At 40.0% G+C, this 26599-nt stretch overlaps 1 protein-coding gene across 1 annotated transcript; it reads left to right on the forward strand.

The window, feature by feature from the left end:
• Positions 1–350: 350 nt before the first annotated feature.
• Positions 351–26599, forward strand: slc6a2 (solute carrier family 6 member 2). The gene is made up of 15 exons (XM_076750559.1): positions 351–456; positions 879–1348; positions 3067–3198; positions 7384–7621; positions 14895–15033; positions 16190–16324; positions 17025–17128; positions 18842–18966; positions 19150–19262; positions 20460–20588; positions 21311–21410; positions 21945–22045; positions 23170–23337; positions 24486–24557; positions 24812–26599. Exons 2-15 carry the CDS (start codon positions 1057–1059, stop codon positions 24833–24835), a joined length of 1872 nt encoding a protein of 623 aa, XP_076606674.1. The 5' UTR covers positions 351–456; positions 879–1056; the 3' UTR covers positions 24836–26599.

Here is a 26599-nt window from a genome sequence, read left to right on the forward strand (position 1 = left end):
CTATCTTTAGAACCCGCTCTTGAAATGACAGTCGCATAAATAAATAAATACGTCCATACTTATAAAGCTAAATCATGGTTTTCTGAACTGAATATTTGATTTATAGAAAAGGTAGTTTGTCACATTATGTTCCGCGAAACATGGATTAATCTTGAAACCACTCTCATTTCGAATGATTGTTGCATAGACAAGCCAGAAGCAGAAGCACAAGTTTATGGGAACTTCAGCTCCGTCAAGAGACGATCAAGCCAAGTCGACATAAAACTGGAAAGAAAGTGTTCAATTATAAAATATCACGTGGAAGAGAGAGAGGAACCGATTTAAAAGCTCGCATTTTATATCGTCTCTGCTGGAGAAGGCGAGTCTTATAGTTCCTTCAGAATGGGCAGTCTTTCGCCAGATGCAACTGGACATCAGCAGCATCGGGTCATGGAGAGGTGTCCCTAGCTTTACTAAGTAGGGAGGAAAGCCTTTCACTTGCAGACCTGTAAATTCCTTTAGTAAGGGTGACATATTCTAATAACCATTTATCTTTCTCATTATCCTTATGAGTAATGTTTTTAGGAAAGAGTTTGATTGAGTAGACTGTTTTGCGCACAATTGCGCGCGGTGACGTAGGGAGGAATTGGCTGTGTATGTAGTATTTTTCACTTGACGCCTGCTATTGCTCTGCATCAGACAACAGACACAATGTTTAATGTTAATGCTTTACTGGTATTTGTAGCACACAGACATTGGGTCTGTTTTCTTAGAGTAATGTCACCTATTCATGTCCGGAAGTCGTAACCTGTATTTCTCGCTGTGCGTAATTGTACTGAAACTTTACGCACAAACACCAAACCTCTCCAAACTCTCTGTTTCTCTTCCCTCCTCTCCAGCCCATGTGTGCGGGTGTATCAGCTGTAGTTTCGGCGGAGAGCACTCCCTTATCCGTTTTTTGTCAGCGGGATTGCCGTCCTCATCCAAGCGCACCGACTCAGACCATCTGCTCCGCCAGAACCCGCAGGGGGCCGTGAGAGCACCGGGCCAGCTTGGGCATCGTACGCAACAGAGAAGATGAATATTCAAGTTCTGCCAGAACACAAGCTCTCATCGGTGGCCCCGCTGAAACCGTGCAATGTGGAGAAAAAAGAGGTAGAACTGATATTGGTGAAGGACCAGAATGGTGTCCAGTACACCAGTTCCTCCATCATTCACACCCCCGGGCACCGCGGAGGTCCTCCCGGATCCGAGGACAACCGAGAAACTTGGGGCAAGAAAATAGACTTTCTCCTGTCGGTAATTGGCTTCGCGGTGGACCTGGCAAATGTTTGGAGATTTCCTTACTTGTGCTACAAAAATGGAGGAGGTGAGTAAACCATGTATGTCTGATGGATTGATGTGCGTTCACAGATGATTAAACATTTAGAAGCGGTCACAAACTTGTGGCGCGCCGCCAGGTTCAGCTACTAAATCCTAAACGTAAGACACAATACATATATTTATTGATGTTTTGTATCTTTCTTTATTTGGAGTCAGGTGCCAAAGCATTACTATTTTTACTTTCAAAAATGTGCAAAGCAACTTGTTCGGCGCTGTTACTTTGGAGTAGACTTGAGTTATTCTGCTATGTTGTTGTTCCTTTAATCTCTTTAACTGAGTCTTTGTCAGTAATAATAGTCCCACGCGTATTTATGGGGAAGTGCATTTAACTTTCATGCTGAAGGAAATACCTCATTTCATCAAGGCATGCACATGGAAAGGGATACTTTGTAAAACATCTATTACTTCACTGTATCTTGTGAAACTGTGACAATATCCCCTGCCATTCATGGCTCAAATTCATGATTCATTTGATTAGAAGCTGTTGAATATATAGTGTAAACATCCAGTAAGATTTATCTGGATATATACAAGCTCAGCAAGTGGTTGGTGGATGCATTTCAACTACTGAAAACTGAAGGTGAGGTTTAAAAAGCAGATGTTATGTAGAGGAATCACTGACATGTTGTTTTAAACACTGTTTTTCTTTCAGTGTTTTCCTTTCAAATGTTTCCAAAAATTGGGCAAACAAATGACATTTTTATCTCTGTAATCTGTAAGATCTCTCAATCTAAATTGCTCCAATGTTGTGCTCTCAGTTCTTTGAAACCATTGATACTAGAAAGTGTTATGTGTTACGTGAGGAATAAAGTGTCTCCTTTGATAACGGCACGCACGCGTGGAAAGCCACTGTAGTTCTAAACCTGACCCCGAACCCCATTTTATATTGTCAAATGACTTACGAAATGTTTTGGCTATATACTTGCAAATTATATGAATATTTGCTTCATCCAGTTTAATATATCCCATAAGGTTTATTTTCTTGCCATAACAACTTTGGAAACAAGCGTCTGAGTTCAGTTTTACCCCATAAGTGTGAAAAAAGGAGTGACGGATTGCCAACTTGCACTGTTTTCAAAACTATTGAACATGGAAGCTGCGCTGTAGTGAGAGGCAGAAAACTACAGTGTGTGTAGTCGAATCAACAAAGGACTGTTGTCAACACAGTGCTGTTTTATCTTCGACGCTCATGACAACAGAGTGCTCGCCAGAAGGTGTGCCCCGTCCTCTGTTTGTCTCCATGTCATTCACGTGATGAAAATCAACATGTTGTGCTCAGTGCCCTAAAGGGTCACCCCCACCATTGACGGCTGTCAATCACATTGGCCCTCAGCAAAATGTATTCATCACTGTAGATAATGTGTCATTTGTGATGGACGGTGTCAAAAACAATTAAATTACAGGAGGTCGTTTCCTCGTTGGTGGATGTGCTAATCAGGCACAGAATGAAAATAGCTGTGAGCCTTCCTGCTCATGTGTTGTGGTGTGTTGTTTTTCCAACAATATCAAGACCCCCCCGCCACCAACTGCCACTTTTTTCTTCCTTTTTGGAATTTTGTTTTGTCTCGCACTTATTTCCACAATGACCACATATCCTGCAATATCTTTTTACTACAAGCAGAATGTAACTCATGCCAGCAGGGGATTACCTTCAAGATACTTAAAAATCTTTAGCATGAAATGTAATTGTTTCTTTTTTTCCAGGTGCTTTTTTGATCCCCTACATTCTTTTCTTGGTCATTGCGGGGATGCCATTGTTCTACATGGAGCTTGCCTTGGGCCAGTACAACAGGGAAGGGGCAGCTACAGTTTGGAAAATATGCCCTGTCTTTAAAGGTGAGCTTTAATGCTAACACACAGATACACATGTGCACAAGAACACACACATGTCTGTTTACTTCAGCTTCTCTCTAACCTCTTGCTACTTAAAGCTCAGTCATGCTCTTTTTTGCTTCTCCTCAGTGTCTTGCCCTTTCATTTCATCCCTTTGTTCTTGTCCTTTCCCCCTCATAGGCCCATAAGTGTCACTTGTAACTAATCTCTCTGTCACAGCACCTCTTTCTTTGTTTCACCTCTTTGTAGTTTTTGATCTCTCTCTGCTTGTACTTGCAACCTTGAACCCATGCCTGTGTTTTTACAAATGTCGATTTCAAATGAGTGAAGCAAAACCAAACCAGGCTGGCGTCCATGGCATGCTGAGGAGGACGAAGTCAGTCAGAAACATAAAGAAAAATTTTAAATCAAACAGCATCTATTATGCGCTATCAATACAGAGAGTGAGCACTGAGCACATTCTAAAAAACTGACAAAGATTTATGTGGTGTAAACTTTAAACTGAAGCTTGCATAGTTTGTTGGAACTGGGGACTAACAAAATTGTCTTTGTTCCCTGTGTCATGGACTTTACTGTAAAGCCAAACCTTCAGAAAGCTATTAAACTGTCATGACTAGCATTAGCTTGCTTGTGTGGATCAGCGGGAAAAGGCACTCTAACAACATGCATCAGTAACACTTGAGATTTTTTGGAATTAAGGGGGCAACAATTTAGGGACTTGTAATTTATTAATGTAATTTATTCTCCAGGTATTATTATTCCTCTATTACAGGTTACAGTATGATCATCACTGAGCAGTTTGGGGGAAGATGGGATAATGAGTTCTATGTAGCATTTAAATTCAAAATACCACAAACTACTTACATACACTGGAGGGGTGCAGATGATAAAAAAAATGAGGATCGGCAAACCATGTAGTTCCTAAATACGTACAATGTACATTTGTATAACCCTAACCCAAACAGTTACTTTTTTCTGCGATACAGAAAACAACATTAAACAGCAAACTGACATGTTTTTCCGAGAGGTCCGTGAGCACAATACACACATCGCAGTTGACATAACGTCAATGCGTCATGGCGCCGTCAATGAAACATAAGTACAAGCGCAGTGTCAGGCTTTCCAAGAGAAATGGATAAATTATTATTATTCATTTGGATAATTACATGTTGTAGGCTGTCAGGAACAGTTTTACTTTGTCCGTTGCTAGCAGCTGCACAACAGCAGCGAGGTACTCCTTCACAAAGGTTTCAGCTTCTTAGCTATTAGCTCGTTCACCACAAAGCTTTCCTTCGTAACACCGTCTCTGTCACAGTGTGGTCTGCTGGAAGCTGCTTGTTGGCCACGCAAACTCGCAGAAGAGCCTTAACTTAATCCAAGCGCTAGCTCATCCAGTTTAGCATGTTTCAAGCTGTAATGACACTCAAGATCAGTTTTTTCATCATTATGAAACAAACTAACAACTAACAAACTATCACACAAACTAACTTAGGCATACTGGTTTTCCTTTTACTTAAAACAAAAAAAAATTGTTTGTCCATTTCTGTTGGAAAGTGCTATTTCTACTTACGTTTTGTTGATATCAACCGCCACGTAATGGTGTGTTTATGAACTGTCTTTTCAGCCAGATCAAATTGTCTCATTGGCTGTATATGACCCATCCCTACCCCTGACTTTCATGAAGCAGAAAAGCTTTTTTATGATGCTGCATTTATAGAAGATGATCGGTTTAATGTCCTGTCACAGTGTAACTGTCATGAAAAGTAAAGGACATGCACACTACAGTCACTGACAAACTTTATTTATATGACGAGCTATGGTTCAAAACTCAGCACATCAAGCTGTTTAATATTACGTACAGGGCCGAGCAGACCTAATGCCAAAACCACAGGCACCATATAAAAACATTTCTATAGTGTCGCTTGACAACAGCTCCATGGAGGACAGTCTGTGCTGCTTTCACCTGTGACCTCTGTGTAGCTCTAAAGGACAGTCGTATACAAAGGAATAAGTACACGTCATCATTTCCTTTACTTAAGTGAGGGAAGGGCCATTGAGAGAAGAGTCATTTGAGTATCAAAAGTCTTAGATGTCAATAAAAAGAGCAACACAGTCCTGCTTATTATCTAATGCACTCGCAACACCATTCAAAACTTCAAAACACAGTCACATAACTACGCTCTGGTCCGAAACGTGACTGACAAGATTTTGAAATGGGGTGTTGAGATGAAAATGCTTTGACTCACCACCTTTATGCAACAGTAGGACGTAGGCTGCCTTCCACAAGTCAGGGCTTTCTGCTCACAGTCTGATTAAAATTGTGTTAAACATTCAACTTAAAATGGGGTTGCCAATAATAACAGCCTTGGCTCAAACTGATCAGCCACTGTGGATTTTTTTGGATCAATGGAACTAAGAGCATTAAACACTTTAAGATTCGTAACACGCTTCAGTGAATAGATCTGAATGCTAGCTTTGTTTTGCCAGCAAGGCGCACTGTGATCAGAGAAAGTGGGAGGAGGTCCGACATTACCAAGCATATAACCTGATCAAATAACGTGTTCCTTGAATGCATCACATAGTTGAGACAATTTCATCCGGTAAGGATGAAGTAGAATTATATGATGATGTTTCAACAGTTTTCCAAAACTTAGCTGGTTTTCCTTTGCTTTGAGATTATTTTAAATAACAGTGAGACACTTATTACACTGTTGACAAAATACTGCTCATCAGCGGGGATTTCGTTTTCATGCTTTGTAATTTCATCTAACGGACACATGCTATTGGGCAGTGGTCACTGAAGTCAAGAGGGACAAGAGCACTAGATTTGTAATGCTGTTGTCTATTGGTTGAGGTAACATATAAAGGTTTGGCCTTTCGTGTATTCTTTGGATCTGGCCCAGTAGGGGAGGAGATAAGTGAGATGGATTTCATTGCAGAGATTTTTCAAAATATCAGAAGCTTCAGTTAAACCAGTTAATATCCATATCACCCAGGCTAAGAAGTTCTTTACTGTCGCAGCTGGATATAAAGTCAAATGAACCATCTATCACACCCACAAGTGTCAAAGGTGAACGGTAAAACCCAGTAACTAGTACCCTGTATTATTTTTCCCCCTGATGAACACTTACAGCCAAGAATTCAACACATTTCTGCTTGGATACAGATGTATGGACAGATGCAGATAAATAGCTTTCCACAAAAATGGCAACACAACCTCCCTTAGTAGGCCGATCACATTGAAAAACAATATAGTTATCAAGACTCTATTCCCTAACATGTATGTATCAGTACATATACTTTTTAAACTATTTTCAACCCTGTGCTGAGCCTGCTGCAATAGAAATTTCATTCGGAGCACACCTGCTATTTACTGAATGACAATAAAGTTTGTCTATGTCTATGTCTACATGCTGTACTAGTACACCGTTTCACAAAACACTGTAAATTGGGAGGAATTACGTTGCATGCTGTAAACTACAGCGTTACCCATGCATCTGGAAAACTGTAGCTGCACATGAGACCTGACTTCATCTGACTTTGATGACTCTTACTCAACAGATTATTGTTTTATGCTGGATATTTCAAATACTGTCAGACATGTACCTCTGTCTCCACTACTGAATCAGCACCAGTCCTTGCTTTTGTTGGCGTCAGCGCTGAGGAGGGCTTGTTTTTTTTCCTGCCGAGAATGAGTGGGTGATGGGTTTATGACATTCCAATGGAGACAAAACAACTCATCCCAAAGTGTACCCCTCCAAAAAAAGTGCAAAATGACAGAAAGTAAGCAGGAACACAGAGTGGATGGGTCTGAACAATATTTCAGATTTGTAGAGGTTCGAGAAATGAGCTAACACACGAACGCAGCTAACAGGAGGAGACGTTCTTTGAGATAAAGTGTCTGTTGATGTGAATTATGTCACTATTGCTTTGACTCAACTTTGCAGTCTGTATTTGCTGTCCATGATTTATTTATCTTTGGATTATGACACCTCCTAAAACAAATACATTATTCAGTGTTATCACATATAACAAGTATATCTGCACAGATCAGTATTTGGGATGAAGCATGTAGTGATAGAAATTATTTGGAAGCAATACACCTTATGGAACCTATAATGTTGGGATGTAACATATAACTGACAAGACAACAATGACTTCATGGGTTTGTTCACCTGTGTTCCTCAGGTGTGGGCTACACAGTGATCATCATAGCCCTGTATGTTGGCTTCTACTACAATGTCATCATTGCCTGGTCCATCTACTACCTGTTCTCCTCCATGACCAGCGAGCTGCCCTGGCTCAGATGTGACAACAGCTGGAACAGTCCAAACTGCACCGATCCCAAAGCCATTAATGGATCTGTCCTCGGCAATGGAACGTCTTACGCCAAGTACAAGATCACCCCGGCAGCAGAGTACTATGAGTGAGTCATTTCTGAAAATCAGAGCAATTCATTTACCATATACTCATTTATCATATAGTGACCTGTGTAGATAATGGCATGATTTACATTACATGCAACTTTAGAAAACAATGTAGCAGAACCACTTTAGGGTAACCTGACTTTTTAAGGTTTTAACAGGATCAGGAAATCCTGTACATCACAACTATTCAAGCATCCAAAAGCAACAAAAAGAGGGATCAAATAACCCACAGTAAATATGAAATGCAGAGGTCTTATCCACTGTTACATGGATAGATGCTACTAAAGAGTTCGTTTTACAGTATTTTCATGAAAAACATCAAAGCTTTGGCCTGCATGTCGTCACTGTCCTCAAAAGACCATCTCTGTTTGCTGTGTTGTTCGTTGTCTATTAGTGGATGTTTGTTTCATTTGGACACTTGTAACAGATACAATTTGGCTGAGTCAGCGTATTAACTACAGTCCATTCAACAACAAACAGCATCATGTGCAAGTGATGCTGTCTTGTTTGGGAGTGTTATCTAAATACCTGAACTGCATGTGCATCCCCATGAAACAAGTGGACCACTGTCCATGTGAAGAGAGGGACCGGTCACTGAAACGTGAGTCGAGGACTTACCCAGTCTTAACTGTTTATACTATAAAAAGTGTATACATAAAAAGTTCAAATGCAACCTTTGAAGTGCAAAAAAAGGCTCCATCTGTTTATACTTCAAAGACAGCCAGTTCTTCCCCAGCTTCTGTGAAGACTGACTGTGCAGCCCAGAGGAAGTCTGTGAAGTGACTTGGACACAACATGGGACACATGCTAAGCATGACGCACAGAATACATGGAGCATGCATCTCGGCAAATATTTGAGCTGTAAAAGTTCCACCCCTGCTTCATTCAGTCTGTTAATCTGATCAGATGATATCTTTCAACTTCCACCAATTCTCAAAGCTGATATATTGTTAGTAGTTTGTTTACTTAATATGACGAGATCAGTGTTCACACAAAAGCTCCAGGCTTGTAAATTAAAAGTGATGCAATATTGCTCACTGAGCAGACATTTTCCATAAAATCAGATAGTACAATATATATTCCAGGTGGAATATTACACTTCACACATAGGAAAAAAATTCTAGATGTGCGCAGACAGACTGGCCACAATAGGGTACTTCAACAGAGACCTTAGAAGGGGTTAGGCTCTGTAGGGGACAATAAATCCTCCTGCTTACAGCTAGCTTTGAGCACAGGAGCAATGCCAAAGCACAGCATGAGAGAGTGAGGCCAACTCTTGCTTCACCTCTTGCAATCTTCTACATCCACAACCCCTCTTGAGCCTATTATCCTCAGCTATCATGAGTGTAGACTGCGGCAAGAATCAACAGGACAATAAAACCCACTGTAAAATGGAACAGTCGGGCTTACTTGAGTTTGCACCTCAACTGGTGTGCTTCGCTACTTAGTGCTTCATGTAGTATAGTATTACTGTTAAGTTCATATTTTAGCTGATTCATTTCCTAAGACTTACAGTATAGCTGGTTATTCATGATCGCACACACAACAGTACTGATCATGAAGTGTATGTCATTTAGTTCATTTAAAGTACATGCAGTGTAACTGATTTGCTAACAGTGCAGATAATGGCACTGTGCAGGACAAACAGGTGCTCATTGACACATCAAGTAGATTCATATAGCAACATTAGCACTGAATCATGTTTCTGGACACATGATGAACATAAGTTGCCTTTTAGCTCTGTTTTCAGCTTCTGAGAGAAATGTCTTGCTCTTTAGCTGCTACATGCTCCACTATTTTCACCAGCTGTTTCAGGGGTGGGGAACCTTTTTCCTATCAAGGGCCATTCTCAGTGGCACCCCCAGAAACTTTTCATATGGCTGTCACTGGTGACTGGGCAGCACCTGAGAAGCTCATTGTATTATATACAGTATTATGCACATGCGATCAGGGGAGATGAGGAGGAGGGGGCTCTGAGTCTTTACAAGAGTCAGTTTAGAAAAGAGCTGCTCACAGTAGCAGGTCGCTGCTTTGCAGCTAAATGATTGAATGTTGTTTGTTCGGCACATCAGCTGGTTCCACATTGAAGAGCAAATATGTTCAGTTCCTTTCATTTCAAGTCCTCAAACCTCTCACCAAATGCTTGAAGGAGTTTTCACACTCAGCACTATAATCAGAGGTCATAGCAGCTTTAGTTCTTTCAGAGCAGGAAAATGCACAGTGGTTCCTCTTTCCAGCTGCACTTTCCTCAGTTTTAATTTCACTTCTACTTATTTCACATCTGAAAGCAGAGGGCTGAGAAGCTGGCTGGAGCTTGAGGTTCAGCTCTGAGAGGTTCTTGGTAATGTCCACCATAAAGGCCAAATCACACACACACCTTGTATCACTGAGATTCCATGTCAGGTTTTCCTTCATCTCCATGAATTCTTGCAGACAAACTGACACTTTGCAACAGTTTTACTTAGATATTAGCTCATTCACCACAAAACTTATCAAAATGTGGTCTGCTGAAAGCTGCCTGTTGGCCACTCAAACTCCACAGAATGGCGTTAACCTTATCCAAGCGCATTTGTCCTTGTAATCTCTGAGCGTGTTCTCACAATCTAACTTAGGCACTCTGGTTTGCCTTTTAATTCAACAAAGTGAAAGCACGACACTCTGCGTCTGCTTACGTTTTGTTGACAGGCGCGATGATACATTTATGTGATATCAATACCTTGTGAACCTCCTTATGACTTGACTCAATGTGGGCGATATGAAAGTACATTTTAAATCATATGGCAGGGCTTGTTTGGAAGATGAGGGGTAGAAGAGGCCCTGCAAAGACCCAAAACATGACTTCTGCCAAAAGACTGACCTGCAAACAAGAGATCTGTGCATTTCCCTGTGATTTATTTGACAACTTGAGCAGCCTCAGTGCTTAAAGGAACCTCCCAGATGTTTAACACCCCAATCCCAGAATCACATCCATTAACTTTACCGTATAAAGCTGTCTCATCACTCATCATGAAGCAGCCGGGATGGGCTTTCACATAGTTATGGAGGGTCATGTCTGACAATTTCAGCAACTTTCCGAAACCAACATCCTGACATTGATGTTCACTCCAAGCAGCGATTGGCCAGGTGTGTAGAGGTGAGAAAATAAGCAGGGTTTGAATTTCTATTTCTGTCTCTTGTGATTTGCACAACTGGGTGCAACACCATGATTGTCTTCCAGAGATTGTCCAAAAGTGTGCACCCATTGTCCCATAGGCAAACCATTATCACATGTCATCCATCTCTATCAGTCAGTTTTTCACCCTGCCCCCAAGGTTGGCCATTCAAAACACTTTTGCCTTCCAACTTGGTTGAACAGCATGTCCAAACTAGTTCTTTAGAGCACAACCTGGCCCTTAATCTCAAGGGGAAAAGCTAAAAATCAGGCTAGCAAGTCCCAATTACATAATATCTGGGCTTAAAGTATGTAGTGTGTGTCACTCATGCAATTAAGTGAACACAAAGTGGCCATGTATATAAATAATTCATATGAATATTTAATCTGCTTGACTTTTGAGTGTGCAGTTCATGAACGCTCTTGTATCAAAATGCAAAGGAAAGTGTTACATGTTCTGACAAACACTGAGCTCTCTGTGTACGTCTCTCTGCTTGCAGGTATAAACATTTTAACTTGAGAATAGAAAAAAAAAAAAAACTGTCTTTATTTAAGCTTGACATCCAGAGAATTTCGTTTTATTTATTTAAAGTTGTTTTTTGACCCTTTTGCTTGCGTGCGCCCATATCCTTTTTCTTTTGATCAAGCCTGAGGCAAACGCATGTAAGGTCACGTCAAGGATAACTAGACTTGATGAATAGCCCTCATTTAAATAAAAAGATCTAATTACATTGACACTTGAGAAGATTGCTTTCACTTCGATCTCATGTGCAATTTAACATATTTGTTGAAAGAGTTACTGTTAAAATAACAAGGACAGGATCACAAATGAGATAGAACCCTTCAGCTGTTTTTCATACTCAGGTCTGTCCCTTTTATTTATGTGTTTTTCACATTCCCTCTTTCTCGTAATGCAACCAACATTAAGACCAGGCTGCATGCAATGCTGTGCCAGCCTCAAGTATACAGAGGCCTGCTAATGGCAACACTGAGTGTTAGGATAGCAGCATAACCAGCCCGCTGAGTGACGATAAGAGTAAATGTGTTTAGAGTTACTGGGCCAAAGGGACCTGGATTGATGTTACACTGTGCATTTACTGGCAGTGTACTATCAATGCTATCAGATGAGCAAGGAGGCCTTGGGGCATTAAAACAGAACACCAACACAAGGTCTCTAGTTCAGAGCATAGATTCTAAATTTCCCTCCCCAAATAAACTGATGTCTTCACGCTATCTGCTCCCCCAAAGACCGTATAGCTTTGAATTTATTATCAGTCAAAGATAAGCCAACGCTAAAGAGGAGTTTCACAGATCCTTCAGTCCCTTCGGATTGTATGTCTGAACATACTTCTTTGCATGTTTTTCTTGTGTCATGCTGTAGTGTAAGCAACTGAGTATCAGATCCAAATCCAGTTCCGCTGTTTATAAACCCATAACATCACATGCTGACTTAATTGAATCTTTCTTGTGGAAAGTTTTAGGAGAAATGTGGTGAGAAGGAAAGTGCTTTTAAATGTTTTACTGTAGACTATTGATATCCACATAAAATACAACCTGCTCCTGGTTTTAATGGACGTTGTGTACAGGCTCTATAACTGGTTTACAGCACAAGGATAGTCGTGTTAGAAGTTGCAGGCAGAAACTATAATGTAGAAATGATTGTCCACAGACTTTTCCAACAACACAGTTTCAGCAGAACATGTGCAATGAACATGTGGAATTGGATATACACAAATAATAAATACAGTTATGTAATAAAGGAATATTACAACAGTTGTGGTCTCTAGACATCAGCTTACTGTGACTGGGTACGCTGGTGAATAAATGTAGCTTTAGCTGTCTTATGCTGCCCTCTATTGGCTATGTATTGGTGCAGGATAAAAGTAGCACAATGACAAAATACTGGTGCAATAATTACAATTTGGTGCAAAAGTCAACCATTAACAAATAATAACCTAGATATGAACAAGGAATGCTGAAGGTTAACACAAATTGGTCCAGTGTTTAAGAAAGTGTTTTAGTAAACCAACAGCAACCACACACAGACAAATGCATTGTGTCTTGCGCGCCTCATGGTCTCCAGTGCTAGCTTAAAATATTACAAACTGTTAGCTGGATTAACCTTATCAAGTATTTTAGCAATAATTGCCATGTTTGACCATACAACCATTTAACCACATTAACAAAAATGATAGTGTCATGGACAGTATGTCCATGTACAAAAGAACCGCTGCCCAGTTCAAAGTCAGCTCAACACTGTGAATCCAACTGGCATGATTGTGGCCATACAGACCAGGTCCAAGATGGTCTAGTCCATTACTGCCAATGCAGGGGACAAAGCATTTAGTTTTACGCCTTAGAATGGCTTACAAAGTGTAATAACACAAAGATAAAGATAAGATTTAAACTGTGACATCAATTTGCACAAACTGCTGACCACGACCAGCGATGGCCAGTGTTGGTCACTTTTGGTCAAAACAAATGAGCCATATGTCTTGTGTCATCATATGGTACTTTTTGACCATAGGGACTTTTCCAGCAACACAGGCGTTCACTGCAGGATCTTTTCCTGTGGTGAAATTTCTGTCCTCCCCTAAACAAGCTGTTGGTTTTTATTGATATACTTGATCTAATTAAGGATTCTTTAGATGCAGTGGATGCACAAATGTGCAGAAGTCACTTTGTTGAGCTCTTCAGTTTGGTTCCTGGGACTTTCTGGACCTATTAGGCAGAGAGTGAGGTGAAGAGATCCCTTTCATGTCTGTGTGTTACGTATGGAGCTACAGTTTGGATGTTTTTAACATCGCTTGTTAGCATAAAGACAGGAAAACTACTGGCTCTGTCCCAGAAAAAACAAGGAAAAAAAGCATTTAGTCACAGTTTTGACGCTGTCTTATTGACGCAATGGGTCTTCCTTGTTTAACTCGGCATGAACACAAGTGTAAACATGTCAGTTATAGACAAACAGCAGTTTAATGGGGGGTTTGAAATGTTGTTTGACCATCCAACAAACACTTTGTTTGGAGATACTATGCTTCATCTGCACCAACGGTTGTTCACCAAGAAATAGTTCCAGCATGGGGGGGGGGGGGGGTGTTAGAGTGAGGGGTTAGGGTGCCTCCAGTCTTTATGTTACAATTAACTAAACACCTCCTGACCCAAGCTAACGGTATGCACAGAAATGAGCTAGATATCAGTCTTATCTCGATATCTGAAAGAAAACAAACAAGCATACTTCCCAAGTATCCTGCATATTCTCATGTTTGAAGGCCATTTTCTGTTGAATACCGTCAGCAGATGTCAGGACAACATATCGACAGCAACTTCTCACTAAAGCAGCCACAATTGTATGTAATACATCACATTAACTTTACTCCAACTGCACTGTTGTAAACTGAAGCTGTGCACTTCTTTCCCACTGCTCTGAACGCACATTCAAAGAATGAGCTTGCAGCTGGAAACAATATTTAGATAGGGATGGAAGAGACACCGTTATTCTCCCTTTGTTTCATCATGTCATGATAAAACAGTCAAACCTCTAAACGCTCACCATGATCTGACAGTAAGCGTTTTGCTCGAGGAGAATGGCTGATAATCAACAAACAATTACTTTAAACACGACAGTATATTAAATTACTGACAGTTTCAAAGCATTTTGTGTGTAGTACAGAGAGAAAGAGATGAATTCACTTTAAAAGCCAGTCAATTGACAGCTGTGTGATCTAATTTACATTGGTGTTGAAAAAATGTGAGTTCATTTGCTGTATGCTCTGGCCAACACTGACATAGGGCGACAGTGTAGAAAATGCTGGCTGAAGGTGCACAGTAAGTGCTGTAAGAGAGCCTCTGTCCCATGATTCATCTCCCACCCTCACCTCAGGCGCTTACAGTGTGGGCTGTTTTATTTAGACTCCGCCCACTCCTGGAGAATTTGGGTTGGCCTCTAACTGTTGTTGTAGCCAAAAAAAACAACAACATGCCATACCACAGAAAAATTACCGTTCCAGGAAATAAGGTATGTTGTAAATCGAATTAAAAGAATATATCGCATGAAATATATTTTTCTGTTTTGTGTGTGTGTGTGTGTGTGTGTGTGTGTGTGTGTGCGTGTCCTTCTGCAGACGGGGTGTGTTACATCTCCATCAGAGTAGGGGTATCCATGACCTGGGCCTGCCTCGCTGGGAGCTGACCTTGTGCCTGGTCGTGGTGGTCATAATCCTCTACTTCAGCCTGTGGAAAGGTGTCAAGTCCTCAGGAAAGGTACAGAACTGGACACTCAAACAACAGCAACAATTGCTGCTTTCTCAGTTTTTAATTCTTTTGATTACAAAAGTTTGAACCAGAACCATTTTATGCCAACTTTATCACTGACTGGTAGCTGTGAATCTGCTACATTTTGCAGATGTGTTGTAAAGCAGCTCATTGTAAGTGGTTGGTACCAGGCCAAATGTTTACTCTTTACATTAAATCCTATATAATATACTGTGTTTACTTGTATTCAAGCAACAAATTCAAGCAAACAATGATTTTTAAATTACAATCATATTGTTTAAGTTATTATACCCACCATATATTGCACATACAGCCTTTTTACATGCTGTGTTGTTGGAGCACATAATCTTACAACTGAGACAGAGAGGAGTGGGATTTGTTTTCTTTTTGATTAAACACACTAGAAGGAGTTTTTAACTGGTGATGAAACTCTCGATTTAATAGTGATGCCTCTGTATGACATAGGTAAGCAAACAAGACCACCAGCAAGAAGACTGGCTATTTCAATATACACTAGTTGTTAATGCCTGTTCCCAGGTCCAGTTTGAAATCAGACAAAACGATTCACGGCACACATAGCAGAAGAGCTTATGTTTACCTTTTCCCAGCCAAAGTTGTGCAGTGAGTGGTACCTTAGCGAGTTGAGAGGAAGCAGGAAGAGACTTTTCTTAAGAGAATTTTTACTTTTGACATTATATTCTGTGGTTGTGGCTGATACTGGGACAGGAGAAAAGAGAAAAGAAAAGAACTGACTGAAGGACAAATAAAAAAAACTAAAAAGGATAGCTAAAGAGCATGGGCGAAAATAAAAGTCAACCTTGGTCGGTCATTCAACAGATGGAGACAACTGTGGGATTTGAAAGGATTCAAAATTGATCCTGAATTGGCTCTCCTCCACCCAGACAGGTATGCAATACGGAGAATGTTAATAAGTTTTGTTTTCTCAACAAAATTACAGTTACCAAGCAGCCAAATCTCTTAGGTTAGGCTTGCGTGTAACTTCCATCTATGAACAAATTCAATCAAGGGTCAAAATCAACACAAAATCAAATTTCCCTTTTATTGATAGAATTGTTCAATGAGAAAAGGGGTCTTATGATATACTTTTTCCCTTTCACCCATTTGTTCTGTGTGTGTATTTCAGGTGGTGTACATCACAGCTACCATGCCCTATGTGGTCCTTTTTGTTTTGCTGATCCGAGGCATAACTCTGCCGGGGTCCATGGACGGCATCAGGGCCTACCTCCACATCGACTTCAAGCGGCTCAACAATCTAGAGGTTAGAAATGGTCCATGTGGGTCCCAAACCTATCCATGGGTGTTGGGGAGATTTTTAATGGGACGGGATCACTATTGAAAAAAAGGAATAATTCTTGCTTTGAGAATGAAATCCCATATTTTAATGGTGGACACACCTTTAGTTTTACGTTGGTGTTTGACATCTGGTTTTTCTTTTACCCATGGGACTTTCAGATTTATCTTCTCAGACTTAACGAGCTTCAGAGTCTAGGTAGATTTAGAGAGCCTTGTTTCTGCATTACTGTTCCATAATTCATTGGGTGGAGCAGCTTATACCCAAAGGGTTAAAGGCTAGATTCCCACTGGTGTCTCCCATACTGAATGTGTGTGTATGAATAAATGAATACTCTACACATGCATATTTCAGATACTGTACAATCTTTCACTAGCTGAGCTGATGTAAGAGTTGAGAAAAAGTTGAGTTGTTTTGCAGAACATTTGTGGCACTAATGTATAGACCTAACTCATATGTTTTGCAAACTGGAGCTAGGCGTTCCTGGCTAATAAAAAAGCATACAGGTAAATATGTGTGCTCTCCAATAAAAGCCACACAGCTTGGCCTAAATAATGGAGATCAGTATTTACATTCAAGCCAGTGCCTGTCTGTATGTTATTTTAGCCTTGAAGCATCTGTTTTTAGGAATTCATAAGCTTTCTTGTTTATCTTATTTTTGCCGTAGGTGTGGATTGATGCTGCTACGCAGATATTCTACTCACTAGGGGCAGGATTTGGGGTGCTCATTGCATTTGCCAGCTATAACAAATTTGACAATAACTGCTACAGGTAAGAACCTGCACTTGTGCTTTCTGATAGGCCAAAACAAGCCCACAGCAACATAACATCCTGTTTTTGAGCAGTTCGCCTTCTGCAGCACGTAACTGGATCACGAAGCAGCAGAGGTGATGCTAATCTGTTCAGCTGACCCCAATAGCCAGGTGTGAGTGGGACAGATAAAGTACAGGCCAGGAAGGGTTGCCAGATAATAGCCAAAGGCTGTATGTTGGCTGGTTTGTCACAGTGCTGCTCTCTTTCAGAAAAAGCAGGCATGAGGTTGTGAGCTTGTCTAATCTTTTTCCACATTAATAGGCTGCAGTGGTGCTGTTGGAGACAGACGTTGTTGGCAAAACAGCAGTTTAACCGATCACTGTTATAAATGTACTACTCCCAGTAGACAAAACATATTTTGCTGGAGCTCCACAAAATCCCTACGACAATGAAGGCTGAAATGATGTCGCTGTGACAGTACCACTAACTAAAAATTCAAAAAGTTCTTATCAAATAAATGATCTCACAACAGATGACATATAGTGTATAGTGTCATCATAGAGGCTTCCATGCGAAATCAGTGGAATATCATATGTTTTAAGAATTATAGACCCCCTCCTGCTCTGTCCTCTCTCACTTTCCGCATCTTCCTGTAACTCAAACAGGGCCTCATGCCTTCCTCGTCTTTCGTGCCCCATTGGCAGGTGGGATTTACATTACGCCCTCAGTGACAAATTAGGTCAAAGGCAGCAGAGCTGGTGATGTGAGGAAAACAAGCACTGAACACAGACTATTGCTTGAACACTCGCACAGATGGATTCTAGATTATGATGAATATTTTTCCAAATTGAGCTAAACCGTTAACTAAACTGAGATATCTAAAAGAAAAGCTTATTGAAATGAGTCAGGAAATATAGGCACTACAATTTAAATAGATCAATAAATCATACTTCATCTGTATAGTATTGGAAGATGATTGGATTTCTTTTAAATTATATTGGCAGCGCTTTGTACTCAAACGGGGCAGCTTTCTGTAGTGATATAGACACAGATTCCTTGTTCCTTTACTACTTTGCCTCAGTAATAATTTGTCCAATTATGCTTGCGTGGACAATAACAAACTCTCTGCCTAGAGTTAATATATTAGTTGGTTATATAGATGGTTTACAGTGAGGCATTTGTGATGTGCATCAGCAGCTGTGAGAGTGTAATGACCTCTGAGACCAGACTGAAGAGTAGGACTGAATAAAAATTGAGAAGGTTCTATCAGTGCCTGCACTCAAAAGAAAAGAAAAATTGTGGGGAAAGTCAGTGGGAAGAAAATTCTTAATTGAGAGATTTCTGCCCCCTCGGCCCAGGAGGCAGCCAAGGTCAACTCGAACTTGTTCAGTTTGTCAGACAACTGCAGATTAGTGGCCACAGAACTGCACACTAATTACCGATAAAACCACGAACCAGGAGCAGAGAACAAAAGCTTCTTATCAGCCCGAATATCCTCTCTGAAACAGTGTTTGGCTGAAGATCAACTAACACATGGTGACTTCACATGTTCATGTCTAAAGAATGGTACTGGCTGAATGTCTCTAAACATGAGACAGTTTGTCCCTGTTAACAAACAGAGTTTGTGAACCTTTAGCCAGCTACAACCAAAAGCACAAATGTCGACCTTTAGGATTGGACAGCTTAGCAGTTTAGAAACCGTTTGTTGGTGTGTGTTTTTTTTCTCTCTAGGGATGCTCTGCTGACCAGCACTGTGAACTGCGTCACCAGTTTCTTCTCAGGGTTTGCCATCTTCTCTGTGCTTGGTTACATGGCTTATAAACATGGGGTGAGAATAGAGGATGTGGCAACAGAGGGTAAGTGCTGATGTTCCAGAATAGTTTTTTTCCTCAATAGCTGTGAAATTACATGTACAAATTAGTTTGGGCAATATGTTATATCACAAAACCACAAAAATCAGCACTGGACTCAATCACCGACAGCCAGTATCATTGTCCTATTGTCCTATCGTGTGCATGTTTCCATGTGTGTATGTGCAGGGGCAGGATTGGTGTTTATCATCTACCCTGAGGCAATTTCTACACTGCCTGGCTCAACATTTTGGGCCATTGTATTCTTCATCATGTTGCTGACTCTGGGCATTGACAGTGCGGTGAGTCCCAAACACAATCATATTCTTATTTCCAGAGGTAGAAATCTCTGCAGACAGAGATGGACAGAGACAGCTGTGTTACATACACACTGATAAAATGTCTGATAAAAAAAAATAAATAAAGTTCTTTCTCTTAAATGAGGAGTAGTTTTCCCCATATTTGACTCAGTGCTACTTTTTCTGTGCAGAGCAGACACAGTGCACATGGAGACCTCCTCAGGCTAGTAGTGATATCCATGTATGATGTTAGGTAGCCGAGCTGAGGTGCCCATTAAACCTGACATTTGGTGGGAAATAATGGTCATTGTATACCAGTACTCCCTGTGCAAGTTCACCTCTGAGATATTCCAGTTTATTTACACCTCCAAGCACGCAACGTTTATAATTACAGCTGAGGTTCTGAGTGGTTTTAACATAGGCTGCTTATTCAAAAATAAGACTTGATTACTGACTAAGTTGTTTTGAGTATATTATTATTATAATATTATAATTGACTGCTATTTTAGATGGCTATTGCCGAAAATAATAAAGGGAATAAGAGTGGATATCCTTGTCCGGCCTGTAAAACTCTAAACCAACATGATTCTTGTTGACTGAAGGTGTGGGTGAGTTGAAGAATTTAACTAATGAGAGCAAAGTAAAGTAGATTCCTCAGTCTGCTGCAACAAAATATATTTCAGAAGTCAGCAAAAATTAAACAAAACATTTGTCCAATGACTCACTCAGGCACTAAATAAATAAAGGATAGTAAATCATCTCCTATCTATCAGCCAATGCCCCTAAGTAATCCCTTAGTCATTTATTAAGTAGATCAGACGACCATGTCAGTATTTTACGTTTGACCCAATCAAAGTTAACTTTGTTACACTGCTATTTAATAAGTCACATTTACTCCTGCCAGTCTTAGTTAAAATACATTATGGTACATTTTTAAGGATTGTACGTCAAAATACAACATTGTACATCAAAACTGTACAACACATTTGCAATTACTGAAAAATGATCTGAAATTATTAGAAATGACCTGAAAAACGTTTGTCATCTTGAAATCTGAAGAGATCTCCTCTGGCTCAACCACTGTCAGCATAAAAAACTGACTGAAGCCAAAGTCTCAAAGGCGAATGAACTTTGTCTGTTAGAGAACACTTTCAGCTGGTAGAGATTTCAGAGTGTCACATCTCTCCCTGTGTCCAACAGATGGGTGGCATGGAGGCAGTCATCACAGGCCTGACAGATGACTTTAAGATCCTCAAGAGAAACAGGAAGCTCTTCACCTTCGCCACAGCCTTTGGAACTTTCCTGATTGCCCTGCTCTGCGTTACTAATGTCAGTATCAGCTTTCAGAGTGCTAGAAATGTACACTCAGTGTTTGAATTAAGTCCTTGTCAAAGTCCGACTTTCAATATAATATTTGCTGAGGTAATTATTTGGAAAAATCTAGCTGAATGAATGACAGCCTATACTACAAAATTGTCAAGAAATCTGTTTTAAATGTTTCCAATGTGGTGGTATATCTATGTAGGAATGGCCTGATAAATGACAGCTTTAAGCTGCATATCTCCGCAGTCTGAAAGGAAGAGTTCATGATATGTCGAAAAATCGGCTGTAAAATGTCACAGAACTCTTCGAAGAAATGATCAAACATGTTATTGCATTCATTCTGTTACCAAATTAGAAATGAAGTGAATGAGCTGTATCCGGGAAGGAAATCTTCTCTGTAGTCCGTATTCATTCACATGGTATCAGCAACAAGGAGACACTGGAGACCGAAACTATTATATTAGTGATTCATGTGGTTTCTTCCCTTAATCAAACAAAAAAGTTATTGAGAAAGTGAATGATACCTTTCCTAGGCTAGATCTCTGGGACAAGTGTTATTGTACAAAACCGCTAATACACACAGAAACCCCTCATCATCCATGAAGATGTGTGTCTTTGCTCAGAGACCATTACTCACCGACTGCACACAAGGGTCCACTTATCTCTATGGTGATGAAATATGTACCACACACATGCACACACATTAAATCTTCTCTCCCTCTCTGTAGGGTGGTATCTATGTCCTGACCCTGCTGGACAAGTATGCAGCAGGGACTTCTATTCTATTCGGTGTGTTGATTGAAGCCATCGGAGTGTCGTGGTTTTACGGTATGAAATTACTGCATTAACATTACGAGCACTTATTTCTTATTTCACTACAATTTTATACTCGCAAGAAATTAATACGATAAACGTGAAACATCTCATTCACTCACCCAGTCATAAGATTGCATGCCAGAAGACATACCAGGCTTATCTGACCTTTCAAGCCTGGTCTATCTCATCACTATCTGTTGAAAAGGAAGGTAAAATTACAGGAAAATACTGCAGGAAAATTGCGAAACTCAAGCAAAAAACAGAACATTAAATATGGATAACAGCATGGCAGCATCTTGATGAAATAATGAAACAAATAAGCCAAAGACACATGATGAGTTATGTCGGCTCAAGGTAAGATCAGGAAAAAATATATCAGTGGACTACGAAGGTGTAGTACATCATGTGCTGCATTTCCTTAGACTGTCCAAAGAGACTCCATACTTCGCACAAAGGACTGTCTGCCTACAGTGATGAAATGTTCAGTGTGTGCAACATAAATCTCCAGAGTAACCATTGCTGTTTAACTTTTAATGCCCACTCCAGGTGTTGACCGCTTTAGTGAAGATATCGAGCGAATGATGGGCTTCAAGCCAGGAATCTACTGGAGGCTGTGCTGGAAATTTGTCAGCCCGGCTTTCCTGCTGGTGAGAGGATTTTAAAAATCACTGAAGCTGTTACATTGGGTTGATTCCACTGGACTGGGATAACAGCTGATCCTAGACCAAGAGCAAATTTAGGATAAATCAACCGAGAATGTTTTAAGAATCAACAGTTAAACTGGTTTAATGGTTGACGTCTTCTGGTAATTGCCGTTCACAAATGCTTTTAAGATGTATGAAAGTATTATTTGTTCCAGCAGAAATGTTGCAAATATGTTACTTGTGTCAGTACTTGCCAGTTCAGTTGTAAGATTTAACACAGAACAGAAATCACATCTATTAGAACCAATACCTAAATTCAGGTAATAAATTAGATAAGAAGAACGTATCCATCAAGCCTCTGCACCTTCTCACTGAAAAATGAAACAAGTGTGTGAAATAAGTAGCTTGCGCCTCCATTTGCGGAGGAAGCACATGGCTGCGTCCATTGCTGTCCATGAGTGGGTGTAGACAGCCATGTGCTTCCTCTAATACAAATTGCTGTTTCCACTCTCCCCTTGATAACAGTTGGAGTTAGCAGTAACAAGAACTACAATGCAGGAGAATTGGTCATTCTACATTTTGGGAAAGATTAAAAATAAATTACCATTACAGATATATTTTGCTATATAGGGTACCGCCCCAATGACGAGCCTTTGTGCTCTAAAAGGGCAGAGATCCTCATCAAGAATTACCAAGTTAATAGAGTGCAACAATTACATTTATCCTCTCTGTTAAATGAGCTTTTTCATCATGCACCATTGTAACATTGTAACATAGGAGATGTGGCATGTAATTGGAAAAAAAAATATTATGATACAACACCACTCCTACCAATTATATTCAACTTCATCCAACCTTTTTCTCACAATGTAAAATGTGCATGTTCACGATCCAATACTCTGAAACCCTCATAATTGTCCAAAAAATGTCTAATACCCCTCTGATTGGCTAGTGTTTGTTGTTTGGTTACAGTAAGAGAAAAATCAGAGGCAGGGTAGGGGCGAGTACAGGCTGAATGCAGGTGGGAAAACCTGCACTTATAAAGAGACTTCAAACATTTGAAGCAGCACCAATCCAACCAGATGAAACACTCCCTAAGTGTGGGTTTCTCTTTCTCTCCATCACAGTTTGTGGTGGTGGCTAGCACTGTGACATCATCAGGTCTGAAGTACGATGAGTACGTCTTCCCTAACTGGTCTAACGTGGTTGGCTGGTGTATCGCCATGTCCTCCATGATGTTTGTCCCCGTCTACGCCTTGTATAAATTCTTCAGTGTACCGGGAACATTCAAAGAGGTTGGTATCAAAACATATTTGTCGTACAGGGTGAACAGTCATTGTAAGATAGATAGATATGAGATGATCACTTAAGAGGATGGACTATGGTAAAAACAAGTGCTCAGTGGCAACAGATTGTGCTGAGAAATATGGTACAAATAAATAAGAGCTCACACACAGTGCAAACTGACACTGCATGACACTGGCCAAATGTCAATCTCGGAAAACTATCACCTGACAACATTTTAGCCTATGGGGGCAACGGCCAATGTTTCATACCACGATATCCAAAAATTCCTCTTCCGTGCCCAGGTCATTATTATATACAGTCTGATTAGCAACTGGAGATGTGACAAAAACATTTCAACTAAACAATTCAGGCGATAGATGATGAGTATCTGCATGCAAACAAAGCCCATCCATATGTGATTGGTCAATACTGCTCTGTCTATAAACATTCTACGTTCGTATGCAGATATCTGTTTATGAAGATTAGTCACATGAAAGCACTGCTAAACGGTATAATTGTGACTAAAGGAAATATTGCATGTTCTTTAACTCGAAAAAGCAATCTTTATGAGGGAACTTTCCTCTCAACTCAATGACACTGGCACTGTGAGAACACTTTCAGATGAAGTGATTTCTTCAAAGCATTTAGAGTTTGCGATCGTAATCATCAAAAGCACCACAGAGCTATTTTCATCCCTCAGCAGTCAGCCAGTGTCAGCTTCACTCTCCTGTAACAATTCCCTCATCCCATTGGCATTTCCCATTGGTGCTCAAGGTTGAAGATTCTTCCCAGGTTCTCAAGACACTCACTCCTCCTGAAAACTCCTGTCACCGCCTATCAAGATTTGGTCGTCTCCTCCACATAATAACCACACTAGAAATCTCTGAATTTCTTGATAAGGATTCCTCACTGGTTCCCAAAAGCATTGGCATATTTTGTCAGAGATAAAGTCCATAATGACTGTTTCACTAATGTCTTGTAGATTTGATTGCATTCCCTCTTACATCTCAAGTCTTTGGCTTCTCCAAGAAAAGTTTGAAGAAGACCTATTGATATATGCAGTACTAAAGGGCGAGTGAGTGCGGTGTGATTTACCATATGCATGCCTTGATAATGTGTCTGTTGGAATAATGAGTTGTAATTGCTTATTTTGCAGAGGATAGGCTATTGCATTACTCCAGAACATGAACATCATTTGGTGGCTGAAGGAAATGTGCGGCAGTTCAAAGTAAGAGCAAATCATTGTTTTTTTAATGAATTGAATTGTGCACTGACTATTGCTCATGTATCAGAATATTAAAGAATGACTTATGAAAACAATAGGTGATGATAAAACAAGGACTGTAAATGGCATTTTTAACTAAAGGAAAAAAACATCAGAGAGTAAGAAAGAGAGGAACTGTCAAACAAGGCAGTTAAAATGGAATAAAATACTTGACATTTAAATCACAAAACACACCCAGACTTTCTTTTGTTTTCCAGCTCAGACATTGGTTGGCCATCTGATGATGTACCCAGAATGCCCTCATCCATCCTCACATCTGGTGTTTGGGGTTCCTGTGTGCCACCAGTGGTCGGACAGACAAGGAGAGCACCGAGCTCCAGCCTCTCTCGGCAGCCTCTGCTCTCTTCTGCCTGTGCTTTAACTAGCCAAGGCCTTTGTTTTCAGCAGTAGCTTCAGTTCCTGAATTATGCCTTTTAACATTTCAATACCATTCTACAGCTCATAAGGGAGGGACATCCGATGGGTAAAATGTACCATTACTCACCCATATGCGTCATTATGATTTTTATATACTGTTTTAATTCATCATAACTCTAGATATGATTTTGTATAATTTGTGATGTGGCTTTTATCTCCTAGAAGGGACAGAAACTAAAATTTAAACCAAAACAATCATATCTCCCTGTGTATTGTTGTACAGGGGACCCAAATATTTCATTTGTTAAACTTTTTTAAGCAGATGATTATTGTTGTGGTGATATTGGAAGAAACTGTTCTTGCTGTTCTGTTGGCAGAGTTGCTTATCTGTGTCAGTGCCTTATCAAGCGAGACTCCACGTTTCTTATAGTCCGTACAGGAAGAAAAAAAAACTGTGTTGACTCAGGAACTGACTAAATCAAACCACAGTTTGTGGATGGCAGTCTCTCGATTTGACTCAGTCCTTTGTTATTCAAGTCAAAGAGCTGGAGGTCAACAGCGCATCAAGGTCAAGCTTGTTAGCAAAGAGAAAACAGGCCTGATATAATGCTTTTGTGTCACATTCTGTTACAGAAAAAGGGAATAATGCATGCAAAACCCTAAAGCTTTAAAAGAACGCAAAGACTAAGGCTGGTCAGTGCCTGGCTGCTTACTGAAAAATTCAGTAAAACAAATGGTTGTTAATATCTGTTCCAAACTGCTTTCTATTATGTTTGTGTGACTTTTACTTTCCAATTTTTTTTTTTTTGCCAGTTTAGTGCTTCTAAGGAATATCTGTGGGTTTTCCCCCAAAGAGACAGTGAGAGAAAGAGCAAGAGAGAGAGATAAAGAAAGTGTGTGTGTGTGTGTGTGTGTGTGTGTGTGTGTGTGTGTGTGTGTGTGTTTGTTGCCAATCAGACAGTCTGCTGTTCATGTACAGCACACAGAGTGACAGCTGTCAAATGCCTCTTTCACTGCACTGTATATCCACTAGTATGTTAACCGCAAGAAAACAACCCTTATATTTTCATTTGAAACATATCTTGTGACGTTCCACTTTATCATCACCATAGAAGTGCCAATATGCTCCTTTAGGAATATTTTTGATGATCTTATTCTGTTTCCCCTTTTTATTTATGGAATGCAGTTGAATTTTAACCTTGAATCGTTGAAACAGACCCTTGCTGAAAGGAATAAAGCCACAAAGAAAAAAATCAAATATATGTGGAATATATAAGAAGATATAAAAAATATATAAATATATTCTTTTGTTATATCTAATCTTGTATTTATCAAATTGTTTATAACAAAACGTGAATGTAAAGTATTTTAAACGTAACAGTCCACAGTCATGATGGTGTTTGATGTATAGCTAAGATGATATTTAGAAAAAATATTCTTCAGTGTAACCCTGGGCTACTTTGTTGCGTATGAATGTGAACAAGTACACCCTGGCTTTCCTGGACTATGTTTACAAAAATACTGTGTACAATACCAATGTCCTGTTGAATGTTAGTGACAACTATCTATGAAGAAGTCTGTAGTATATACACTATGATAATAAAGAATTTCTTGTAGACACACTTGAA

The sequence above is a fragment of the Chaetodon auriga genome, chromosome 1, assembly GCF_051107435.1.
Source record: "Chaetodon auriga isolate fChaAug3 chromosome 1, fChaAug3.hap1, whole genome shotgun sequence".
In the NCBI taxonomy this organism is placed as follows: Eukaryota; Metazoa; Chordata; class Actinopteri; order Chaetodontiformes; family Chaetodontidae; genus Chaetodon; species Chaetodon auriga.

Bases quoted from the DNA above. Each gene is read 5' to 3' on its own strand.
- slc6a2 (XM_076750559.1), top strand. From the start codon at position 1,057: ATGAATATTCAAGTTCTGCCAGAACACAAGCTCTCATCGGTGGCCCCG. The intron at 16,325-17,024 runs GTTAGAAATGGT...TTTTTGCCGTAG, and splicing joins AGCGGCTCAACAATCTAGAG to GTGTGGATTGATGCTGCTAC. The intron at 23,338-24,485 runs GTTGGTATCAAA...CTTATTTTGCAG, and splicing joins TACCGGGAACATTCAAAGAG to AGGATAGGCTATTGCATTAC.